The sequence below is a fragment of the Mus caroli genome, chromosome 7 (assembly GCF_900094665.2).
Source record: "Mus caroli chromosome 7, CAROLI_EIJ_v1.1, whole genome shotgun sequence".
NCBI classification, from domain to species: domain Eukaryota; kingdom Metazoa; phylum Chordata; class Mammalia; order Rodentia; family Muridae; genus Mus; species Mus caroli.
The window spans coordinates 79,063,981-79,081,570 of record NC_034576.1 but is presented as its reverse complement, the minus strand read 5'-3'; the positions used below and the strand labels follow the sequence as shown (position 1 = coordinate 79,081,570).

The window sequence follows — 17,590 nt, the reverse complement described above, 5'->3', positions numbered from 1 at the left end:
TGGCCTAGTCGGCCATCAATGGAAAGAGAGGCCCATTGGACTTGCAAACTTTATATGCCCCAATATAGGGGAATGCCAGGGCCAAAAGAATGGGAATGAGTGGGTAGGGAAGTGGGGGGTGCTATGGGGGACTTTTGGGATAGCATTGGAAATGTAATTGAGGAAAATATGTAATAAAAATATTAAAAATCAAAAAAAAAGTAAGTGGGGAAAAAAAATTGTAAAGCTTTGCACATAGTTACTAGCTAAGGAAACAGAGGCCTAGACTCATCAGTGTTCATCTGACTTCCAAAAATTGCCCTTACATTGTGACTCTCATGGTGTGAGCTTTCCTGAGAAGATGTCACAAGACACATCTACTTCTCAGAAGATGACAGAGCAAAGAAGTGATTCTTGCTCAAGGCCAGCTTGGTGAATCAATGAGTTTACTGTGGCTACTCACAGGTATATTGATGACTCAAGACAGTGCTGCCACTGAAATGTCCCCAGTCTCAGTCAGCCTTTTACTTCTTATACACTAGCACCCCCAAGACCACCTGCAGCAGGTGGGTGCTGGAGTGAAGACAAGGCTCATAAAAGGGTAAGGTTGTTCTCCCTCTTTCATTAGGGAATTAACAGCCTCCCTACTATTGTATCATAGACCCAGTGTCCCCTTGGTGTTCTGCATATTTTCTTGCCTTGACTCTTTGGCCAAGGTGTTCAATAGCCACCATAGCAACAATGCTTCATGACCTTCTAAATTAATGTCCCATCGGGAGGCACAGCTCCACCACAACAGCTCTAGATATCTGGCATTTTCTGGGTCTTTTGGCAAAAACCTGTCCTTCAAACATATCTTGGATCCTTTATGTTCACCTCCCTCATATCAAGACCCTGCATGGTACTTTGTTTTACTTCATACAAGGCTAGGTCTCTGTCTATTGATTATGTGACAACACTGATTTATAGTTTGCTGGCTGCATCTTTGATCTACCACATGGAAGTCAACATTTCCCATGTGATGTCTTTGAAACTCTCCATTTATTCTGAACCCTTTATAAGACAGAGACATTGTCTGTAGAGAATTCTTCTCTTTTCTCCATCTTGTGCTTCTCCACCTCCTTTTCCTTTTCCCACTCTTGTTTTCATCTCTGAAAATGGTAGGAGCATTTCCTCCATTAAGTATAAATATCAGGACAAAAATCTCTGCCCCATGGATCTACTGCTCACAAGCTTTATTAAGCTCTCCTAACATAGGAATCCCACTTAAAACCTCCTTATTTATCTCTTGCCAACTTATGGATGTAGAAGTTCTCAATGAAATTCCTTGGCCACACCTCCTTATCTACCCAAAATTATCTCCAGTCCTCATTTCCAGCTAGGACCACTGCTCCATATAAGCCTTCCATAGCAGAATCTCAGGACTTTAACAGCCGAGCAGTCTTTTCAGTTACTTCTATAATGGTATGGCTGATTGAAACCTAACTCCCTTGGTTTGCTCCAGAATTATAACATTCTATTTCTTTGTCTTAGCTTTATTTTAATGCTGTAATTTGGGTGATTATCCAACAGAATTGCCAGCAAGTTTCTGGAAGATAACAATCTGAAAGAACCAAATACTAATTCTCTTATAACAAAACACCCATGGAAGGAATTACAGAGACAGTTTGGAGCTGAGACTAGAGGATGGACCATCTAGAGACTGCCATACTCATACCCGGGGATACATCCCATAATCAGCTTCCAAACGCTGACACCATTGCATACACTAGCAAGATTTTGCTGAAAGGACCCAAGATAGAGCTGTCTCTTGTGAGACTATGCCGGGGCCTAGCAAACACAGAAGTGGATGCTCACAGTCAGCTATTAGATAGATCACAGGGCCCCCAATGAAGGAGCTAGAGAAAGTACCCAATCTGCAACTCTATAGGTGGAACAACAATATGAACTAACCAGTACCCTCCTGGAGCTCCTGTCTCTAGCTGCATATGAATCAGAAAATGGCCTAGTCGGCCATCAGTGGAGAGAGGCCCATTGGTTGTGCAAACTTTATATGCCTCAGTACAGGGGAACGACAGGGCAAAGAAGTGGGAGTGGTGGGGGGAGTGGGGGGAGAGTGTGTGGGGGACTTTTGGGATAACATTGTAAATGTAAATGAAATAAATACCCAATAAAAAAAGAAAATAGTAATGTTCTTAAAGTTTCAAAATTATATTCAAAATTACATGCAAAGATATCCAGCATACAATCCTCTGCTGTAAAAAAAAATGTTTTCAAGGCTTAAACACAATCTTGTTGTAAGAGATTTACAAATTGTGAATCCCACATGAAAATTTATTTTCACCCCTCAACATAACCCTCAAGTCACGTGTAGTTAATTCTACTCCTGGGACATCATTCACATTAGTTTGTCACTGATCAGTTGGAAAAGAACTGTTTTAGGACACCTCTAAAAATAAAAATTACCAGTGTGTGTCCCAGAACCAACTCATTCTGTTGAAGTGGGAGGAAGGGTTTCACAAGTGAAGCCAGAGTCAATTACACTCCTAACCCAGAGAAGACAGAGGCCATCAGTCATTGGAAATGTGAAGCCTAAAATTGAGAGTATCATTGTCACTTTCCAGATAACAGATTATCTTTTATACGCCATTCTGCTCATTTAAGAGGAAGAAGCCTTGCACACCTCTCCTGTGACTTTTCTCATTAACTCTTCTCAAATGCCTACAGTCGGTAGAAAAACAAGAAAACACCAAACCAGTTAGCAATCTTATCTCATCTAGCTAGCCAGCTCTATCTCTTCCCCCTAATAAGGGTCTTCATTGCTGGTACCTTTGTCTCCCTTGAAAATGAAATTCTTTTCCCTAGGTCCCAATCACTCTTGATGTGTTTGTAAGTCAGAAGCTTTAGACCCTGTGCTCTGGTCTGACCAGCCTCTGGGAAGGAAATAGCCCAGAGCCCCAGAGCAAGATGGAAGCCTGATTCCTGTCTTTGAATCAGCTTGTAGACACTCACCAAGCGTCTATCAAAGCCTCCTGAGATCTGAGCTGGACCATGTTTGATAAAAACTGTTAGTATTCAGATGAACCACATCCACAGTACTAAGGATTTCAGATAAAAATCCTTGAGTTGGTGATTTAAACTCTGCCATCTGTATAACTATCTCCTCACAGAACCCAACAACTATGCATACTTATACAATTTATCAAGCTGAATTTCTAGTACCTACAGCATATAATAGCAGGCAAGAATACAAAGCTGATCCCAGAGAAGAAAATTCCACTGAACTCATTCTATACTTCTACAGTAGAATAGAAAGGCCACAGGGATTAACACGAAACACCAGTGTTCTGTTCCCCATCTTGCCACTAGCCAGATATGGGACTTTTCAGTCTCAGTTGAATAAATATTACAGGTGAATTAGACAAGTTTCCAGACTCCTTTGAATGCTTTATATTCACCTCCACCATGAATCTCCTCAGGGTCTAAGGTAGCCTAACAAATGTATATGTGTGGGCGTCCTATACCCATCTTTCTTCCTCCAATGGAAACGAACCAACATGTATGCAAAAGTGTACCTCCTTTTCCAGTAGACATTCCACACACAGTGCTTCACTGTCAAGATCATAAGCACAGGGGAAGACATTCATGAATCCTGTCTGTTGTATGTCCCCAAAGGCAGCAAGCATGTCTTACAACAGTCACAGCTTGTTTCAGCATATTATGAGATATGCATGCCTTAGATTAACTTCATGTGTTCTCTAAGGGTGATACACAAATAATACTAGTTGTGTTTCTTCTGCAATCTGGAAAACAGTAAAAATATCTCTGTAGGCAAGACAACATATGGAAAAAAGGACAGCTGCACCCTCATAAAGGGCTTAGCTGAGTGGTTTAAGTGTGCCTGCTCCAAGAGATTTTTATTTATACCAAAGCATTCCCTTTGAACAGTTGTTATCTTGTCCTATTCTTTATCACAGTCTTAAAATGAAAATGTTCAACCTTCAAGCTAAATGCTATATTGTAGGCATATACATAATATTATGAATACGGCAGTAACATTTTGTATTAACACAGAGGATAAAAGCATTTTGTAGAAAATATTGTAGCTCATTATTCCACAGGATAGTCATAAAATAGCTAGGGGAAAGTGATGGTTTGCTAACTTTTGGAAATGATAGGAAACTGTATGATCTAGGCATAAGTTTCCTCAAAGTTGCCCCATCAATAATTTTGCAGAGACTTCAAACATGGGAATAACTGTGAATCTTGCTGCCTTATGCTGTACCTTCTACATAAATAATGGCCACTGGACTCATTGTTTTCTTCTTCTACTGTTTGCTCAAACATAGACGTGGAATCCACTGGAGAAGCTGACCTGGATGCTCGCTCACAGATAACTCAGACTCACAGATTCAAAATCTCTCTTCTGCCTTCTACATCTCTCTTCCAGTAAGTAATTCTTTTCTGTATCTCTGCCTACTTGCAAGAGTTGACCCTAACTCATTGCCGATCTAACAACTTCATAGTTTACTTGTGACAGAGGCCATAAGACATAACCCCAGCTCCCACTCTCAGCCAGTAGACAATGTGGGTCTCTAGAAGAGCACTTGCCATGACCCAGCCATGTGTGTCAATCAGATAAGGACACAGAACACAAGCCAAGTTGATGACAACACATCCCACTGTCTTAGGAAAATGATGGTTCTCCTCTCCTCTCCCTGCTCACCCCTTATTCTGGAATCTCGGTAATGTTCCCAGAAAAACCTCTTGCCCTTGCTCTCATGCCAGGATAATGATGCTATAGGTAAGACATTACCATGAGGGTGGAATAGGTGTAGGGATAGTGATAGGCCAGATAGCAGGCATCCTCATTGTGGGGGAAGGTAACAGCAAAGGTAAGGGTGTAGTAGCGCTTCCCGACTGCTCCATCCATGGTAGCTACATTCTGACGGTAGTGATTTCTGAAAAGAGAAAAGGACAGGATGAGAATAAATGAAGTTGGGTAAGGGACAAGGCTGCAGAGGGAGTGGGGAGGCCCCAGAGTCCTAAATGTCAGAACCCCCCTGTGCTACATATTGGCAAGAGAACCATAACTCAGTGATCAAAAACACTTTTGTGAGTAAGACTTAGAGAGTGAAGAAACAGACAATTGAATTCACTGCCAGCTCCTGTATCAGCTCAGCCACATATATACACTTGACCCAGGATCTCCTGTTTGTGGTATACATATTGTGACGTCCCCTGCTGTAACTGCAACCACAGATGACCACTACCTAACCACTGCACTGGGAAAGAGGATGATATACGCCGATTCTGTTTCATACTGTCCCTATTGCAGACACACACCCAAATTTTGTTCTCCTATCCTTATCACTTGGCACAACCATATAAAGTCCAGCTGATCCCTTTCATTTTGTGATATTTTGATGTTATGTCCAGAAATGGTATTTTTTGCTGCACATCGCCCACCCTCTACCTGTGATGTTCTCCTGACCCCTCTTCTGTGTTGTTTCCTATGTTATAGAGGGGATGAAATTGATATCCCATTCAGGGCTGAACACATCACAATTTAGTCTTGGCAGTTTGATTATGTATGAGTCTCTGTATTAACTGCCTCCTGCTATAAGAAGCTCCACTGGTGAAGGTATAATACAACACTAATCTATGGATATCAGCATGCAGCCCATACCCTTTGCTTCTGACAAATGGATTTATTAGCTATTGCTACTAAGCACTGAATTCCATCTCAAGATTCACATATGTCCTCTTTTGTCACTGCTGTAATAACTCATCCTGTGAATGAAAAGAATGGAAGCTTAGAAGAGCTAGCTGACCATAAAGCAAGGAAATGCTGGCTGCAGGATTTGAACCCAGATTTCTCTAGCTAAAGTGACTGTTCTTTCACTGAGCAATGAGTTCTTTCCAAAGGAATGATTTGTCATCCCAAAGGGGACTTCACTTCCTAAAGCTTGAGAGTGCACAATTTCCTTTGTCAAAGATGAAGGACCAATTCTGATACTTCAGAGAACAGTATCAAAGTAGATTGCACCCAGAAGTACATCCCATGCAACGTTTTCCATACACACTGCCAGTTACACTCTCGTTTTGCCTGTTGATGGTGAGACAGCTGTACAGGCTTTCCTGAGAAATGTTATCATCCAGGCTGCATGATAATGGAAAAGGCTCATAACACCAGCGGCAATTCTACCTCTGGCACGACATTAGCTTGCTGGATCATTGTGAGGTTTGGGGATTTGGGTGAGGGAGAAGGAAAAGAGAAAGAAGAAAATAGATTATTATTTGTATGTTCTTGCAAAACATAAAAACAGATACTCTTTTCTTCTTTTAGCTTCCTTCTTGCTCCCCTTACCACCACTAACCACAAAAGGCAGTTGTATGGGAAAGGAACTCATAGCATTCGGTCACACTTCCTGTGCTCCTTGTAATGTTTCAATGTTTATAAAACTAGTGGTAGGTGTCTGAGAGGTTGTCAATACTTCCAACTACTACCACTCAACTTTGCTTGCTTCAGCTTCTGTTCACATAGAAACCTGGAACCATTCACTCTGGGCGGGGGTAGAGGAGAGAAGAGAATAACCCCATAACAATACTAGGCCAAAGCAACTGTCCTACACGGCTTTTGAATCACACTAATAGAATCTATTTCCCATGTGCTTGTAGAAATAGCTTCAAAAGAGTATCTCCCCCATGCAGTTATCTGGGTCTTCATATCTAGCTGCATCTATTTTTTCCAGATTTCCCCAAAGTTTTAAAGTGTCTCCTAAAGCTAAGACTCTGGTTATTAGAAAGTATGCAAAGAGCAGATGGCCACCCAGAAGGCACGAGAGGCACATGTGTTCTGTCTTTATTTGCTTTCTGATTGCACTTGCAAAGGTTCCAATGAAAAAGCACATTTTCATTATACCTTGCTAAATAGCAAACAGTACTGGTCAGTTACAGCTCCTAACCAAGAGAAATGAGCCAGGGACACTGCATTAAAGTATGAAAGAGTGTCCAATCTATAAACAATACACATGTAAATACACATGTGCACACACACTCCTGAATATGAAGGCAAGTAGAAACATCATCAAATGTCCACTGTCACCAGATCCTTCACCTATGAACAGTGCTGACAGAGTCAGCATCTTGACTTGAGATAAGAGCCAGTTGTAGTGGTCTTATTTGATAATAGCCTTGTTTTTTTTATAGGTCTTCCCATGAAGTCTGGAGAATAGTAGTTGCATGTTCCATTAAATATTGATAGTCTGTAGTTTTCCCAATGTAAATTGAAGTCATATAACAAGGGCACTTACACATCACAAACTCAGCCTTGCTCTGCTCTGCTACAGAAAGCTAGAAAGAAGGGGGTAATGAAATCTCTGTATCTGTCCTTACATTCTTCCCCACTGAAACCACCCTGGGCTCCAAGAAAAGACCAATTCTAGGGGAGTGGAAAGAGAAATAGCATGGACCCATAATTTTCAGACTCCATGGTTCCTGTGATAGAAGAATACGAATCCAGATGGTAGCTTTGATTATGTGCGAAATCTTCTCACATGTGTATGTAAACACACACCCGCACACACACACACAAACAACACACACACAGGAAGATACACATCTCTCATAACATACTTCATAGCCTGAAGCTGTCAGCAACCATTCTGCAAGCTGGCCTTTCCCAAGATGGTTGTTCCCTGCTGGGAGTTAAGGAAATTGGAAACGAAACATCAGCTTGTAGAGAGTGAAGTTCAGCTGAAGAAAGTTGTGTTGCAACCTGGAGTGATGGGTCTGAACTCTGGAGGACTCTAAAACAAACATCAGACTTCATAACTGGATACTTTTGGGGTAAACACACTTTAGAGGAGGTGGCAATGTCCACAGGCAACGTTCCTCAGAGGCCTTTGATGAATGTCTAGTAAATCTCTAAAGTGAAGTATGGCTTTCTGATTTGGTTTGTTCGAGGCAGAATGCAACCATCCAATTAGTTTGTGTTTGTTTTCTCATTTGCAGTGTGAACATGCTGAAGGACATCTCCAGGGCAGTACTAGTCATCCTTCCTACATTAGCTGCTTCCTTCCTATGTTACAAGGACATAAAAAACCTTTGTCATCATCTTCAATTACCCTCTTCCCTTTTCTCAGCTTAAATGTTTGCCCTTCAAAGACATGCTCTATAATATTGTACATAGCTCTTTGACGCTAGAATCTTTCTCATTGCTAATACTATCACAAGGACCAAGCATATTCCTTTGTGTGTTGCTGTGCTTGGCATTTGTGTGCCATGCCTGGATGTTGGCAACTGTTCAGTTGGAGTTTACAAAATAAATGGAGCTAAGATTCCCTGAGCAACAATTAAAATGCTTCAACTATTTTGTGACAATCTTAATATTACCCTTCCAGAGAAAATATTTTCTATACATTCTATAGGTGAAAACATTGCCACTCACTGTTGTGAAGTGTCTTGAACAATTCCACACACACAGTATTCAGTGTGGATTTATATCTGAAACTAAGATTTTTAACATTGTTATCACTTACCTCTTAGAAATGGACATAGTGAAAAGTGAAATTTTGTTCAGTTCATCAAGTAAGAATCTGAGATCTGTATATACCAGGACTGCTACAAACTTAAGGGTCTAAAACAAAGAAGTATCAAACAGTCCAGGTGAGAACTACTAGTAAAGGTGAGTTATATACTATGACCATCACCAATACTCAATTTAATATGGTTCTAGTAATTAGTACTAAATAGTGCTAACATGAATTGAATGCCTACAGTATTCAAAGGCTTTGGATTATTGTGTGTTTTACCAAATGTCCTTCAATCTTCAGAGCTGCTCGGTGGAGGTAGATACCCTTTTATTCTTATTTTATAGACAAACTAAGATTGAGAAAAGTTGGAGTAATTTGTCAGATGTCTTTGTGGTGAAGAGATGGTGGAAATTTACTCATAAGAACAATTTTCTCTTTGAAGCATCTCTTCTGGGTGGAAAAAGAAGAAAAAGCCTGGGCACTAGTATTCTCTCAGATCACCTGGAAACCCTAGACAGGTCATCTTGGGACAAAGGTGACCTGAGCTACACAGACCCAGCTGCTCCACAGTTAAAAGCTTACCCTTCCCTGAACCATTCATCTTCAGAAGGATTCACACTTTTGTAACCATGAAGCCTTCAAAGAAGCGGGAAGCAAAGTACACAAGGCAGTTACAAATTACATCCATCTCCACTTGTGCTCAGAACTATTCCAGGAAGTTGCATGTCGTTACTGTTGTTCTCTGTGTGTACTACATTAGCCAACACTAAAGCCACGTGTGAATTAGCTAATCTCACACTGACGATGGCTTTTTAACAAGGGTACATCATTTTACTTAATGGAATCTAATAAGGCACAGCAGCCGACTCGCTGGGCTTCCCAGTGCCTTGCAGCATCCCTAATATTCTATATACCATCAAATCTCTCTCCTGAGATTCCTCGGAAGGATGGATGATGGCAGGGCTCTTGTATGGCATTCATCTTCATGAATGAGCTGTTCCATCTCCTCTCATGAGCAGAGATAAATGTCAGAAGAGAGCAGCTGCAGTGTATTACATGGCCACTCAGCACCTGCAGTTTCCCTCCCACTGCCCTTCAACATGGAGACTGCTTTAGACCAGAGCTGGGAGAGGACTGGGGAAGGTGTGAAGCCAAAAGTCAGAAGGAGAAGCTGGCCACAGGAAAGTAAATAAAACAAACCAATGTGTCCTTGCTTACTTTATGACAGGCACAGAAAAATGAATTTACCCGTTTTGTTCTTCAGTGTCCAGAATAGAAAGACTAGTAAATAACCAGGGGAAAGAACTGAATTGTGCACACAGAGACAATATTAAAAACTTCTCCTTGAACATATTGTATATGTTCTAGGTAATAAAGATAGTAAAATATCTAATGTTTAAGGTGGGGATTGACCTGATTGGTTTTTGCAGTACATGTCAACCATATAGAATGAATAATTACAAAATAAGCTTGATTTGAGGCCAGTGAAATCAAACCCTCTTCTCTGTTTTATTCCAGGGAGACATTATTAAAATCACATTAAATTCTGTATCAGCTGTTATACGACGTGGAGCTCACCATCATAGCTTCAGCAAGGGTTCACGGGGGAGGGGAGGAGCTAGGATGGCTTGCCTCTCTCTCTGTCTTTTCTTTTAGCTTCTGGCAAAGTATTTAAGGACCCAGAAGTATATGAGGCCCCATTCCCTCCAGGAGTTCTTTTTCTTTCACATTTGTATTTAACTACCCAGATATAGAATGAATAATTATATAACTAGAATAAATATAATAATTATATCCTTATTTCTCCTTACATTGAGTATCCTGACACTAACCCTGGGAATTTAATACCACAAGGAAAATGGAACACCTGAGTTTGCACTAATATAGAGAAGAGTAGGAAGCTTCCCCTGACTAATACTCCAGAGAGAATACAGGGATGAAACAAAGAAATCCTCTATCGCAGATCCAATCACAGATTGTGATGGGAAATGGGATAACACATGTTGTACATACACTAAAGTATTTCATAATAGACAAAGGTGTTGTAATCTGTGGGTGAATTGAGATTACATGTATTTGTCCTGTTGTTACATCATGTTATTGGTAATGTGTTAACACAATGTGAGTAATTGTAAAACAAACTGCATCACAATGTAGCAGCCTTATCCATTCATCTCTGTTATATTCACGGCTGGAATATGAAAATGAATTACATTATACATGCATGGTTTGCATCTTACCCCTCTGTTACTCCTTAATTCACATAACAATTGTCTTGTTAATGACTCTAAAAGCTATTAACAGTGGCTTCCCTTAGGCCAGGGTGGTGCTTTTGAATGTGTGTCTTCATCTTTCTCCTCTGAGGAGATACCTGCCCCCCTGGGACTTCATTCTTACTCCACAGTTCCAAGAAGAGGATCCCACAGGTGAACTCTACTTCACTGATTTAATAATGCAAGACCTTATGTTTGTGCAATCCTCACATTCCAGACGCAAGCAAGTTTTCCTTTAAGTCTTGTACACATCTATGGACACTGTATTCAGAGGAAATTAAAAGATATTCCTGGCACAATAAAAATTAGATTTCATATTGTCTCCTGCAATTGTGAACTCTAAAACCCTGAAGTGATGTTTAGCCTACATCTCAGTGTACCAGGAAAAGAGTCCTAGGGGGTCCTAAGATAAGTGGGCCAGGAAGTAATTGGGCCAGGAATAGGTGAATGGAAATCTAACAAAGTTGTAAGGTTTTGATATTCTTCTAAAGAATATATGAAAATGCTACTTGGATTCATATCTTGATACATCAAGGACGGAAGCTGCCACCTGCCTTACTGCACAGTGTTAATCATCTCCGCTCTGTGCTTTGTGAGCTGTCCTTATCTCTATGGTGATTTCTGCTTTTATCCAAACAGCACAACACGCCCCCTGACCTTTCCTGTCAATACCATCCCCAGAGCCTCAAAGCAGAGAGACATTAAGTGTATACCTTTCTTCTCTGAGGCTGCGATAATCATCCCAAATTCTAGATTATCTGCTAGTAGTATGTTAGGGACCTGTTATAATCTTAGAAAGGGGAGTCTTACTTTAGCAGAGAAAGAAAAGTAGGAGCCTGTTGATTTCTATAAGATCTAGCAATGAACTAGGAAGGCATCATGTGAACTCTGCCTGCCCTAACATTTCTTAGCCCTCATTTACGTATTTGAATTTTATTTTCCATATGAGAAAAATATGCATGGGCATGTAAATAAACCCATTTATTTCATTAAGAGTGTAGATACTTTAAGTTTTCATCACATTCTTTTTTCCGGGGGAAATTGATGAAGCCGTCTATTGATTGAAGAATAAGCATAAATAATTCAATCCTTCCCTCTTTTATACACAAAACTATCTTGCTATGGAAGAAGACTTCCCTATGTACACTTGTCATATAGTCATACCTCTTTGTCCTTGAAAAGTGATGCTTGTGTGCATAGGGACAGGATACAGAACCTTACACTTCCTGTTCACGGGGTCCAGGTGAAGAGCTAAGGTTTGAACTAACCATAGCTTCTGCCTATACAACTTCTAAGACCTGGCCCTCTCCCCCCCCCCCAAAAAAAAAGTGCCCAAGTTTTCACAGTGGTGTGTGAAGAGAAACTAATCATATTGCAATACCCTCAATGATAGTCAGGGGACTAATGCGAGCTCCATTTAACTTAAAATGTCTCAGGACAAGCATTGGTAATAAGGGTAGCAGACAAACAGGTTGTGGATATTTATAAGAATAACAGAAAAAAAATTTAAACTGAGGGTAAATGTCCACACAGATCAATTGAAGCCAAGTGCATGCTAACATACTTGTAGTAACAAATGTCAGAGCCTGTCCGTATCCAGGCAGGTCGACCAAGAAGAGCCTCTTTCACAGAATACAGGGTTGGCTGCATCCCTGTGAAATAAAAGCAAGGCTTAATCCACAAGAAAAGAGAAACAGAGCCAAATGAAGAATACAGCAGTAGGCTGGATGGTGACCCCTAAAGATACCCAATTCTTCATCCTTCAAGGCTGTGTTGTGAATGTTCACTGTATATTGTCAGAGACTTTGCAAGTGTAATTAAACTTAGATATTAAGCCAAACTGATTATCCATGTGGTCTTGAATGTAACCACTGATGCCCTTATGAGGAGTAGGCAAAGGGAGGTTTGACTAAAGAGAAGCAATGTCACGGAAAACATTAAAGGAGCTGTGCTGCTGATTTTAGAGAGTAAGATGCTGTAGGCCAAGGAATGCAAGAAAATGGCTCTTGAATTAGGAGAACAGCATCCATTCTCCCATAGTCTCCACAGAGAACACAGCATGCATTTGAACCCTCATTTTTGCAAAATGAATGCAAGAGTTAAGGCTCACATTTTGTCTTTCTATGGGCACGAGTATCTGTTCTAAGCAGTATGGAGTAGAGGCAGGGCCAGAAGTAGTATGAAATGAAGGCAGCACCCATAGTTATTCTTCATTCAAAACCACCAAATACATTACTATGTGAGCTATCCCAAGTAGAACATGGTGATTAAGCATTTTCCAGAGTTTTTGAGTATATAAAGCAGTGCTCAGGTAGATTTTGCAGCTCTCCTGTCTTGTAGCAAGCAGACCAATATATTTATTTACTCTTGTGATATTTATAAGATGGAAAGCAGAAACAAGCACCTTCAGGACTTCAAAGTTCAAAGTGTACTATACCTCAGAATGTACTGCAATATTGTGGACACTCCTCATATTTGGTGGCAGAGTGAGAATCCCTCACCACCCTTCCATATTTGCCTTATGCACCCAACTGGCCACTGCCTTGCCAGACTGACAAGCAAAGCACATTAGGCCATCATCAACCTTCTGGGACTTCAGGGAGACTTCTGATAATAATACAAACAACCTGGAAGTAACCCATGCATGATGTGAACAGAAATCCCCTGATCCCAAAACTGCTCATACCATAGTTGAACTGGCTGTTGGGTTTCTCACAATTGATGATGTTGAAGTGATAAGGGACGGCGGCCCTCATGCCGCTCACCTTGAAGTAGAACCACTGCTGGTGCTGGGAGCTATTCACGTCAGCATTGACCAACAAGTCATACTCAAACCTGCAGAGTCAGAAATGAGATAATGGGTGGAGTTGCTCTTCCCAGGGAAGTGATATTTTTGTTCTGTTTCATGTACACTTCTATTCCTGAGCCCAGATGAATGACATCTGTCTTAGTTAAGATTTCTATTGCTGTGATGAAACACCATAACCAATACAAGTTCAGGAAGAAAGGGTTTATTTGGCTTACATTTTCATATTGAAGTTCATCATGGAAGGAAGTAATGGAACTTGAAAAGGGCAGTGCCCTGGAGGCAGGAGCTAATGCAGTGGCCATAGAGGGGTGCTACTTACTGGCTTGTTCATCCTGACTTTCTCAGCCTAGCTTTGTATAGCACCAAGGACCACGTGCCCAAGGATGGCACCATCAACAATGGCTGTGTCCTCCCCCATCAATCACTAATTTAAAAAATGTCCTACAGCCAGAATTTATGGAGGCATTCTCTCAACTGAGATTTCTTCCTTCCAAATAACTCCAGATTGTGTCAAATAATGGCAAGAAAACAAGCCAGCACAACATTGCTTAGGGATAGTTATGAAAGGATAGAACTTGTTACAAGATATAAGAATAGGGCAGAGCTAACTGATAGAATCCTGCACCTCACCCTGAGGCTGGTAAGACTGTACCAGTGAGCTTACCATACAATGAAGCATACTCCACTGGGTGGCTAAATCATACCTACAAGCAATTCTCTGACCTGTATGATTCACTGTCCCCAAGTGCGCACTCAAAAAAGTGGTCATTAAAAGTTTTTACTAGGATGTTTATTTTCTTCCTATTTATGTTGCACTGACTACATCTGGTTCCTTTATGATTCTGGTCTCTGATCAAAGGTAAACCCATAGATTTACCAAAGAAACCTAGCCATGGCAGTAACTTAGACAGATTCTGCACTGAAAACTGTTGGCCTAGGAAACTCTTAAGTAACTCTTACTTCCAAGGTCCTTTGAATTTGACTTAAGAAATTATGTAAACAGTGTGTGATTCTCTTTCTTTAGAACCCTAATTTCTCATTTGGTTCTCTCTCTCTCCTCGAGATATATATATTTAGATATATGCTGACCTATTTAAATCTACATTAATTTTTTTCTAACAACCTTCATTGTTGCTATGAGGAAAGAAAAACAAACAGAAGCCATAGGTCAAAGTAGAAGCTGAGCTTAGAGTGGAGAAGTAGGCTGGAATGGAACTGTCACATGCTTGTCCTTTCTTCCTTTAGTCTGGGTAGCTCAACTTTTCTCTGTCTTATGTGTCAGTCTTTGTTGAAGTAGTTCATGTACAAAAACAAAACCAAAAGAAAAAGATCATATATAACTCTCCCCCTGCCCCAAAAATATTATCTTCAAACATAATATCCGGGGATCCATCCCATAATCAGCTTCCAAACGCTGACACCATTGCATACACTAGCAAGATTTTGCTGAAAGGACCCAGATAGAGCTGTCTCTTGTGAGACTATGCCAGGGCCTAGCAAACACAGAAGTGGATGTTCACAGTCAGCTATTGGATGGATCACAGGGCCCCCAATGGAGGAGCTAGAGAAAGTACCCAAGGAGCTAAAGGGATCTACAACCCAATAGGTGGAACAACAATATGAACTAACCAGTACTCCTCTGGAGCTCGTGTCTCTAGCTGCATATGAATCAGAAAATGGCCTAGTAGGCCATCAGTGGAAAGAGAGGCCCATTAGTCATGCAAACTTTATATGCCTCAGTACAGGAGAAGGACAGGGCCGAGAAGTGGGAGTGGGTGGGTGGGGGAGTGGGTGGGGGAGCATGTGGGGGACTTTTGGGATAGCATTGTAAATGTAAATGAAATAAATACCCAATAAAAAAAAGAAAAAAATATCATGTTATAGCAGAGCTACACTAAGTTCTAAGCTCATCATGGTAAGCATATAGCCCTAGATAAAGCATGTCCACTGAGTGCTTACCATATGCTGCGCACTACGAGAAGAGTTTTATGAATATGAAGTAAGTCTTATAAAACAACTACAAAGTAGGTGTTACTGTTATCCTCATTTTGTAGGTGAGACAAGAAAGGCATGAAACAAGGGAGACCACACCTAGGCCACCTAGAAGGAGATGAAAGCAGCCAGCCCTGGCTGTTTCATTCCAACATGTGTGGCTACTATACCAAAAATGTCATTGACCACTTGGTTTGTCAGAAGTCAGCCATAGAAGGATTATGTAACTAGCAAGTCTAGTTCACTCTTCTATGGTAAAATTGTGTTACATCTAGAGATTATGAAAAATTATTATTCCACTGCACCTTAAAGGGATCATTTCTTTCATTTTAGTTTTATGCATCCCTTGCCTGTGGAATCATTTTCTATTAATGAAATCTCATTGGTAGCTTTTGCCAGGGATACATAGATGGTCCCTGGAATGAAAGATAGAGATCCAAAATTGTTCCCTCCTAAATACAGCCCTGTGGAATAAACAGTTATGGGGAAGAGAAGGGATAGGAAATGTCCTGTATTCTTCTGTGTCCACAGGTCTAGCGTTGGAAGAATAGAAGGGTACATATGCACTGAGAGAAGTCTCTTAAGCTGAAATATAGAAGTAACAAATACAGAAATAACATATATTCGTGGATGTAGTGAACAATTCACCTTGCTAAGGCATCAACCAATAGGTTCCCTCATTGTCTTTTGACAGATGACTCGGAGAAGAAAACTTTTAATGCTAGGTAATGTTTGCCATTTTTCTTGGTAAAGATACTCTTAAGATGATTGGTTTGGGTGTTGAGCCACCAATATGGGAGCACTGAACAGGTAATGGCAAGAAATGGCCAGCACCTGCTCTTCCATACTGCCACGAGCCACAACTGTAGCTCTTCTTACTTACTCACGCACTTGGATGGCTTTACGGAGATTTCCTGATTCAAACTTGGAGTGGAACCTTAAGCAATTGGAAATGCTGCCTTGCAAAGGCCTACAAGAAAAAAAAAGAGAATGTATGAACATTTCCTATTGCTGTGTTTGAATACAGATTTACATTCCCTAAAGGTAAGATAGCTCTTACAGTATTTGAAACAGAACAGTCACCATGCTGGTTTTAGAAGCAGAAGTGGATTCCTAATATGGAACACTCGTATTAGCACTTCAACATAACTAACAGAATTGTCCTTGCTTTCTATTCCATGGATGGTCAAGGCCACCTACCTGGGCTCGTCTAAACTGAAGACAACTTTGTTTATAACATCACTTGGATGGAGGAGCCTCCGGATATCCTCAAGTATCTTGATCCTTGTAAAGAAAATTGGAATCAGTGTAAGTGTTGGTTTCTGTGTTTTACCTCAGCTCAGAAATCCTTAGAGAAACACAGAAGATAGGCACTTCACAGTGCCTCCATCTTAGGTTCAAATGGTACAAACAGCACTCTACTTCTTCTTTCTCCTCTTTATTAAAGCATAAAAATACATGAGCAGTAAAACAGAAGGGGAAATGATAGATTTCCTTTAAGATATTCATATTGAAGACAGTTATCAAGAGAACCTAGGCTAGGGTACTATAGCTTTTCTGTCTGTATAAATAAAAATTTCTTATGCACTGAGAGAGCTTTGGGGGAGAAATGACCACTATTGACTATAGTAGGCTTTCTACTGTGTTTTTATTCTGTATATTTGTATTCCTCAGATTCTGCCTGTTATAGAAGGCTGAGGTCAGTCTTCTGTCTGAGTGAGGAAAAAAAAGTGTCTGCGAGACTTAAATAAGAGAGAGGAAGAAAGTTATTTTAGAGATTTATAATCTCTCTTCACATTTCCAGTGAATTTTGTTGACACTGGGTAAGAGAATGGTAAAAGAGAGGTGGACCCAAAGCCTGGACTGAGAAAAGGAAGAGGTGGTATACAGAAGTAAGATAGGGACAGACCACCCATTGGGGTGGTAAGTATGATTATCATAAGCATAGCAGTCATGTTGAGATGAAATCATAAAAGAATCCAAAGTAGGAACAGTTCTTG

The 17,590-nt window shown here is 40.6% G+C and overlaps 1 protein-coding gene across 1 annotated transcript in view; it reads right to left on the bottom strand.

Annotated features, from left to right (window-relative positions):
• Agbl1 (ATP/GTP binding protein like 1) overlaps window positions 1-17,590 on the bottom strand; it is an 842,475-nt gene that overhangs the window by 651,818 nt on the left and 173,067 nt on the right. The window contains exons 12-16 of the mRNA XM_021168273.1: window positions 16,791-16,874; window positions 16,474-16,560; window positions 13,476-13,624; window positions 12,354-12,441; window positions 4,796-4,940 (exon numbers count right to left, since the gene is read on the bottom strand). Of these exons, the coding sequence (XP_021023932.1) occupies window positions 4,796-4,940; window positions 12,354-12,441; window positions 13,476-13,624; window positions 16,474-16,560; window positions 16,791-16,874 (553 nt within the window). The remainder of the gene's footprint in view (window positions 1-4,795; window positions 4,941-12,353; window positions 12,442-13,475; window positions 13,625-16,473; window positions 16,561-16,790; window positions 16,875-17,590) is intronic.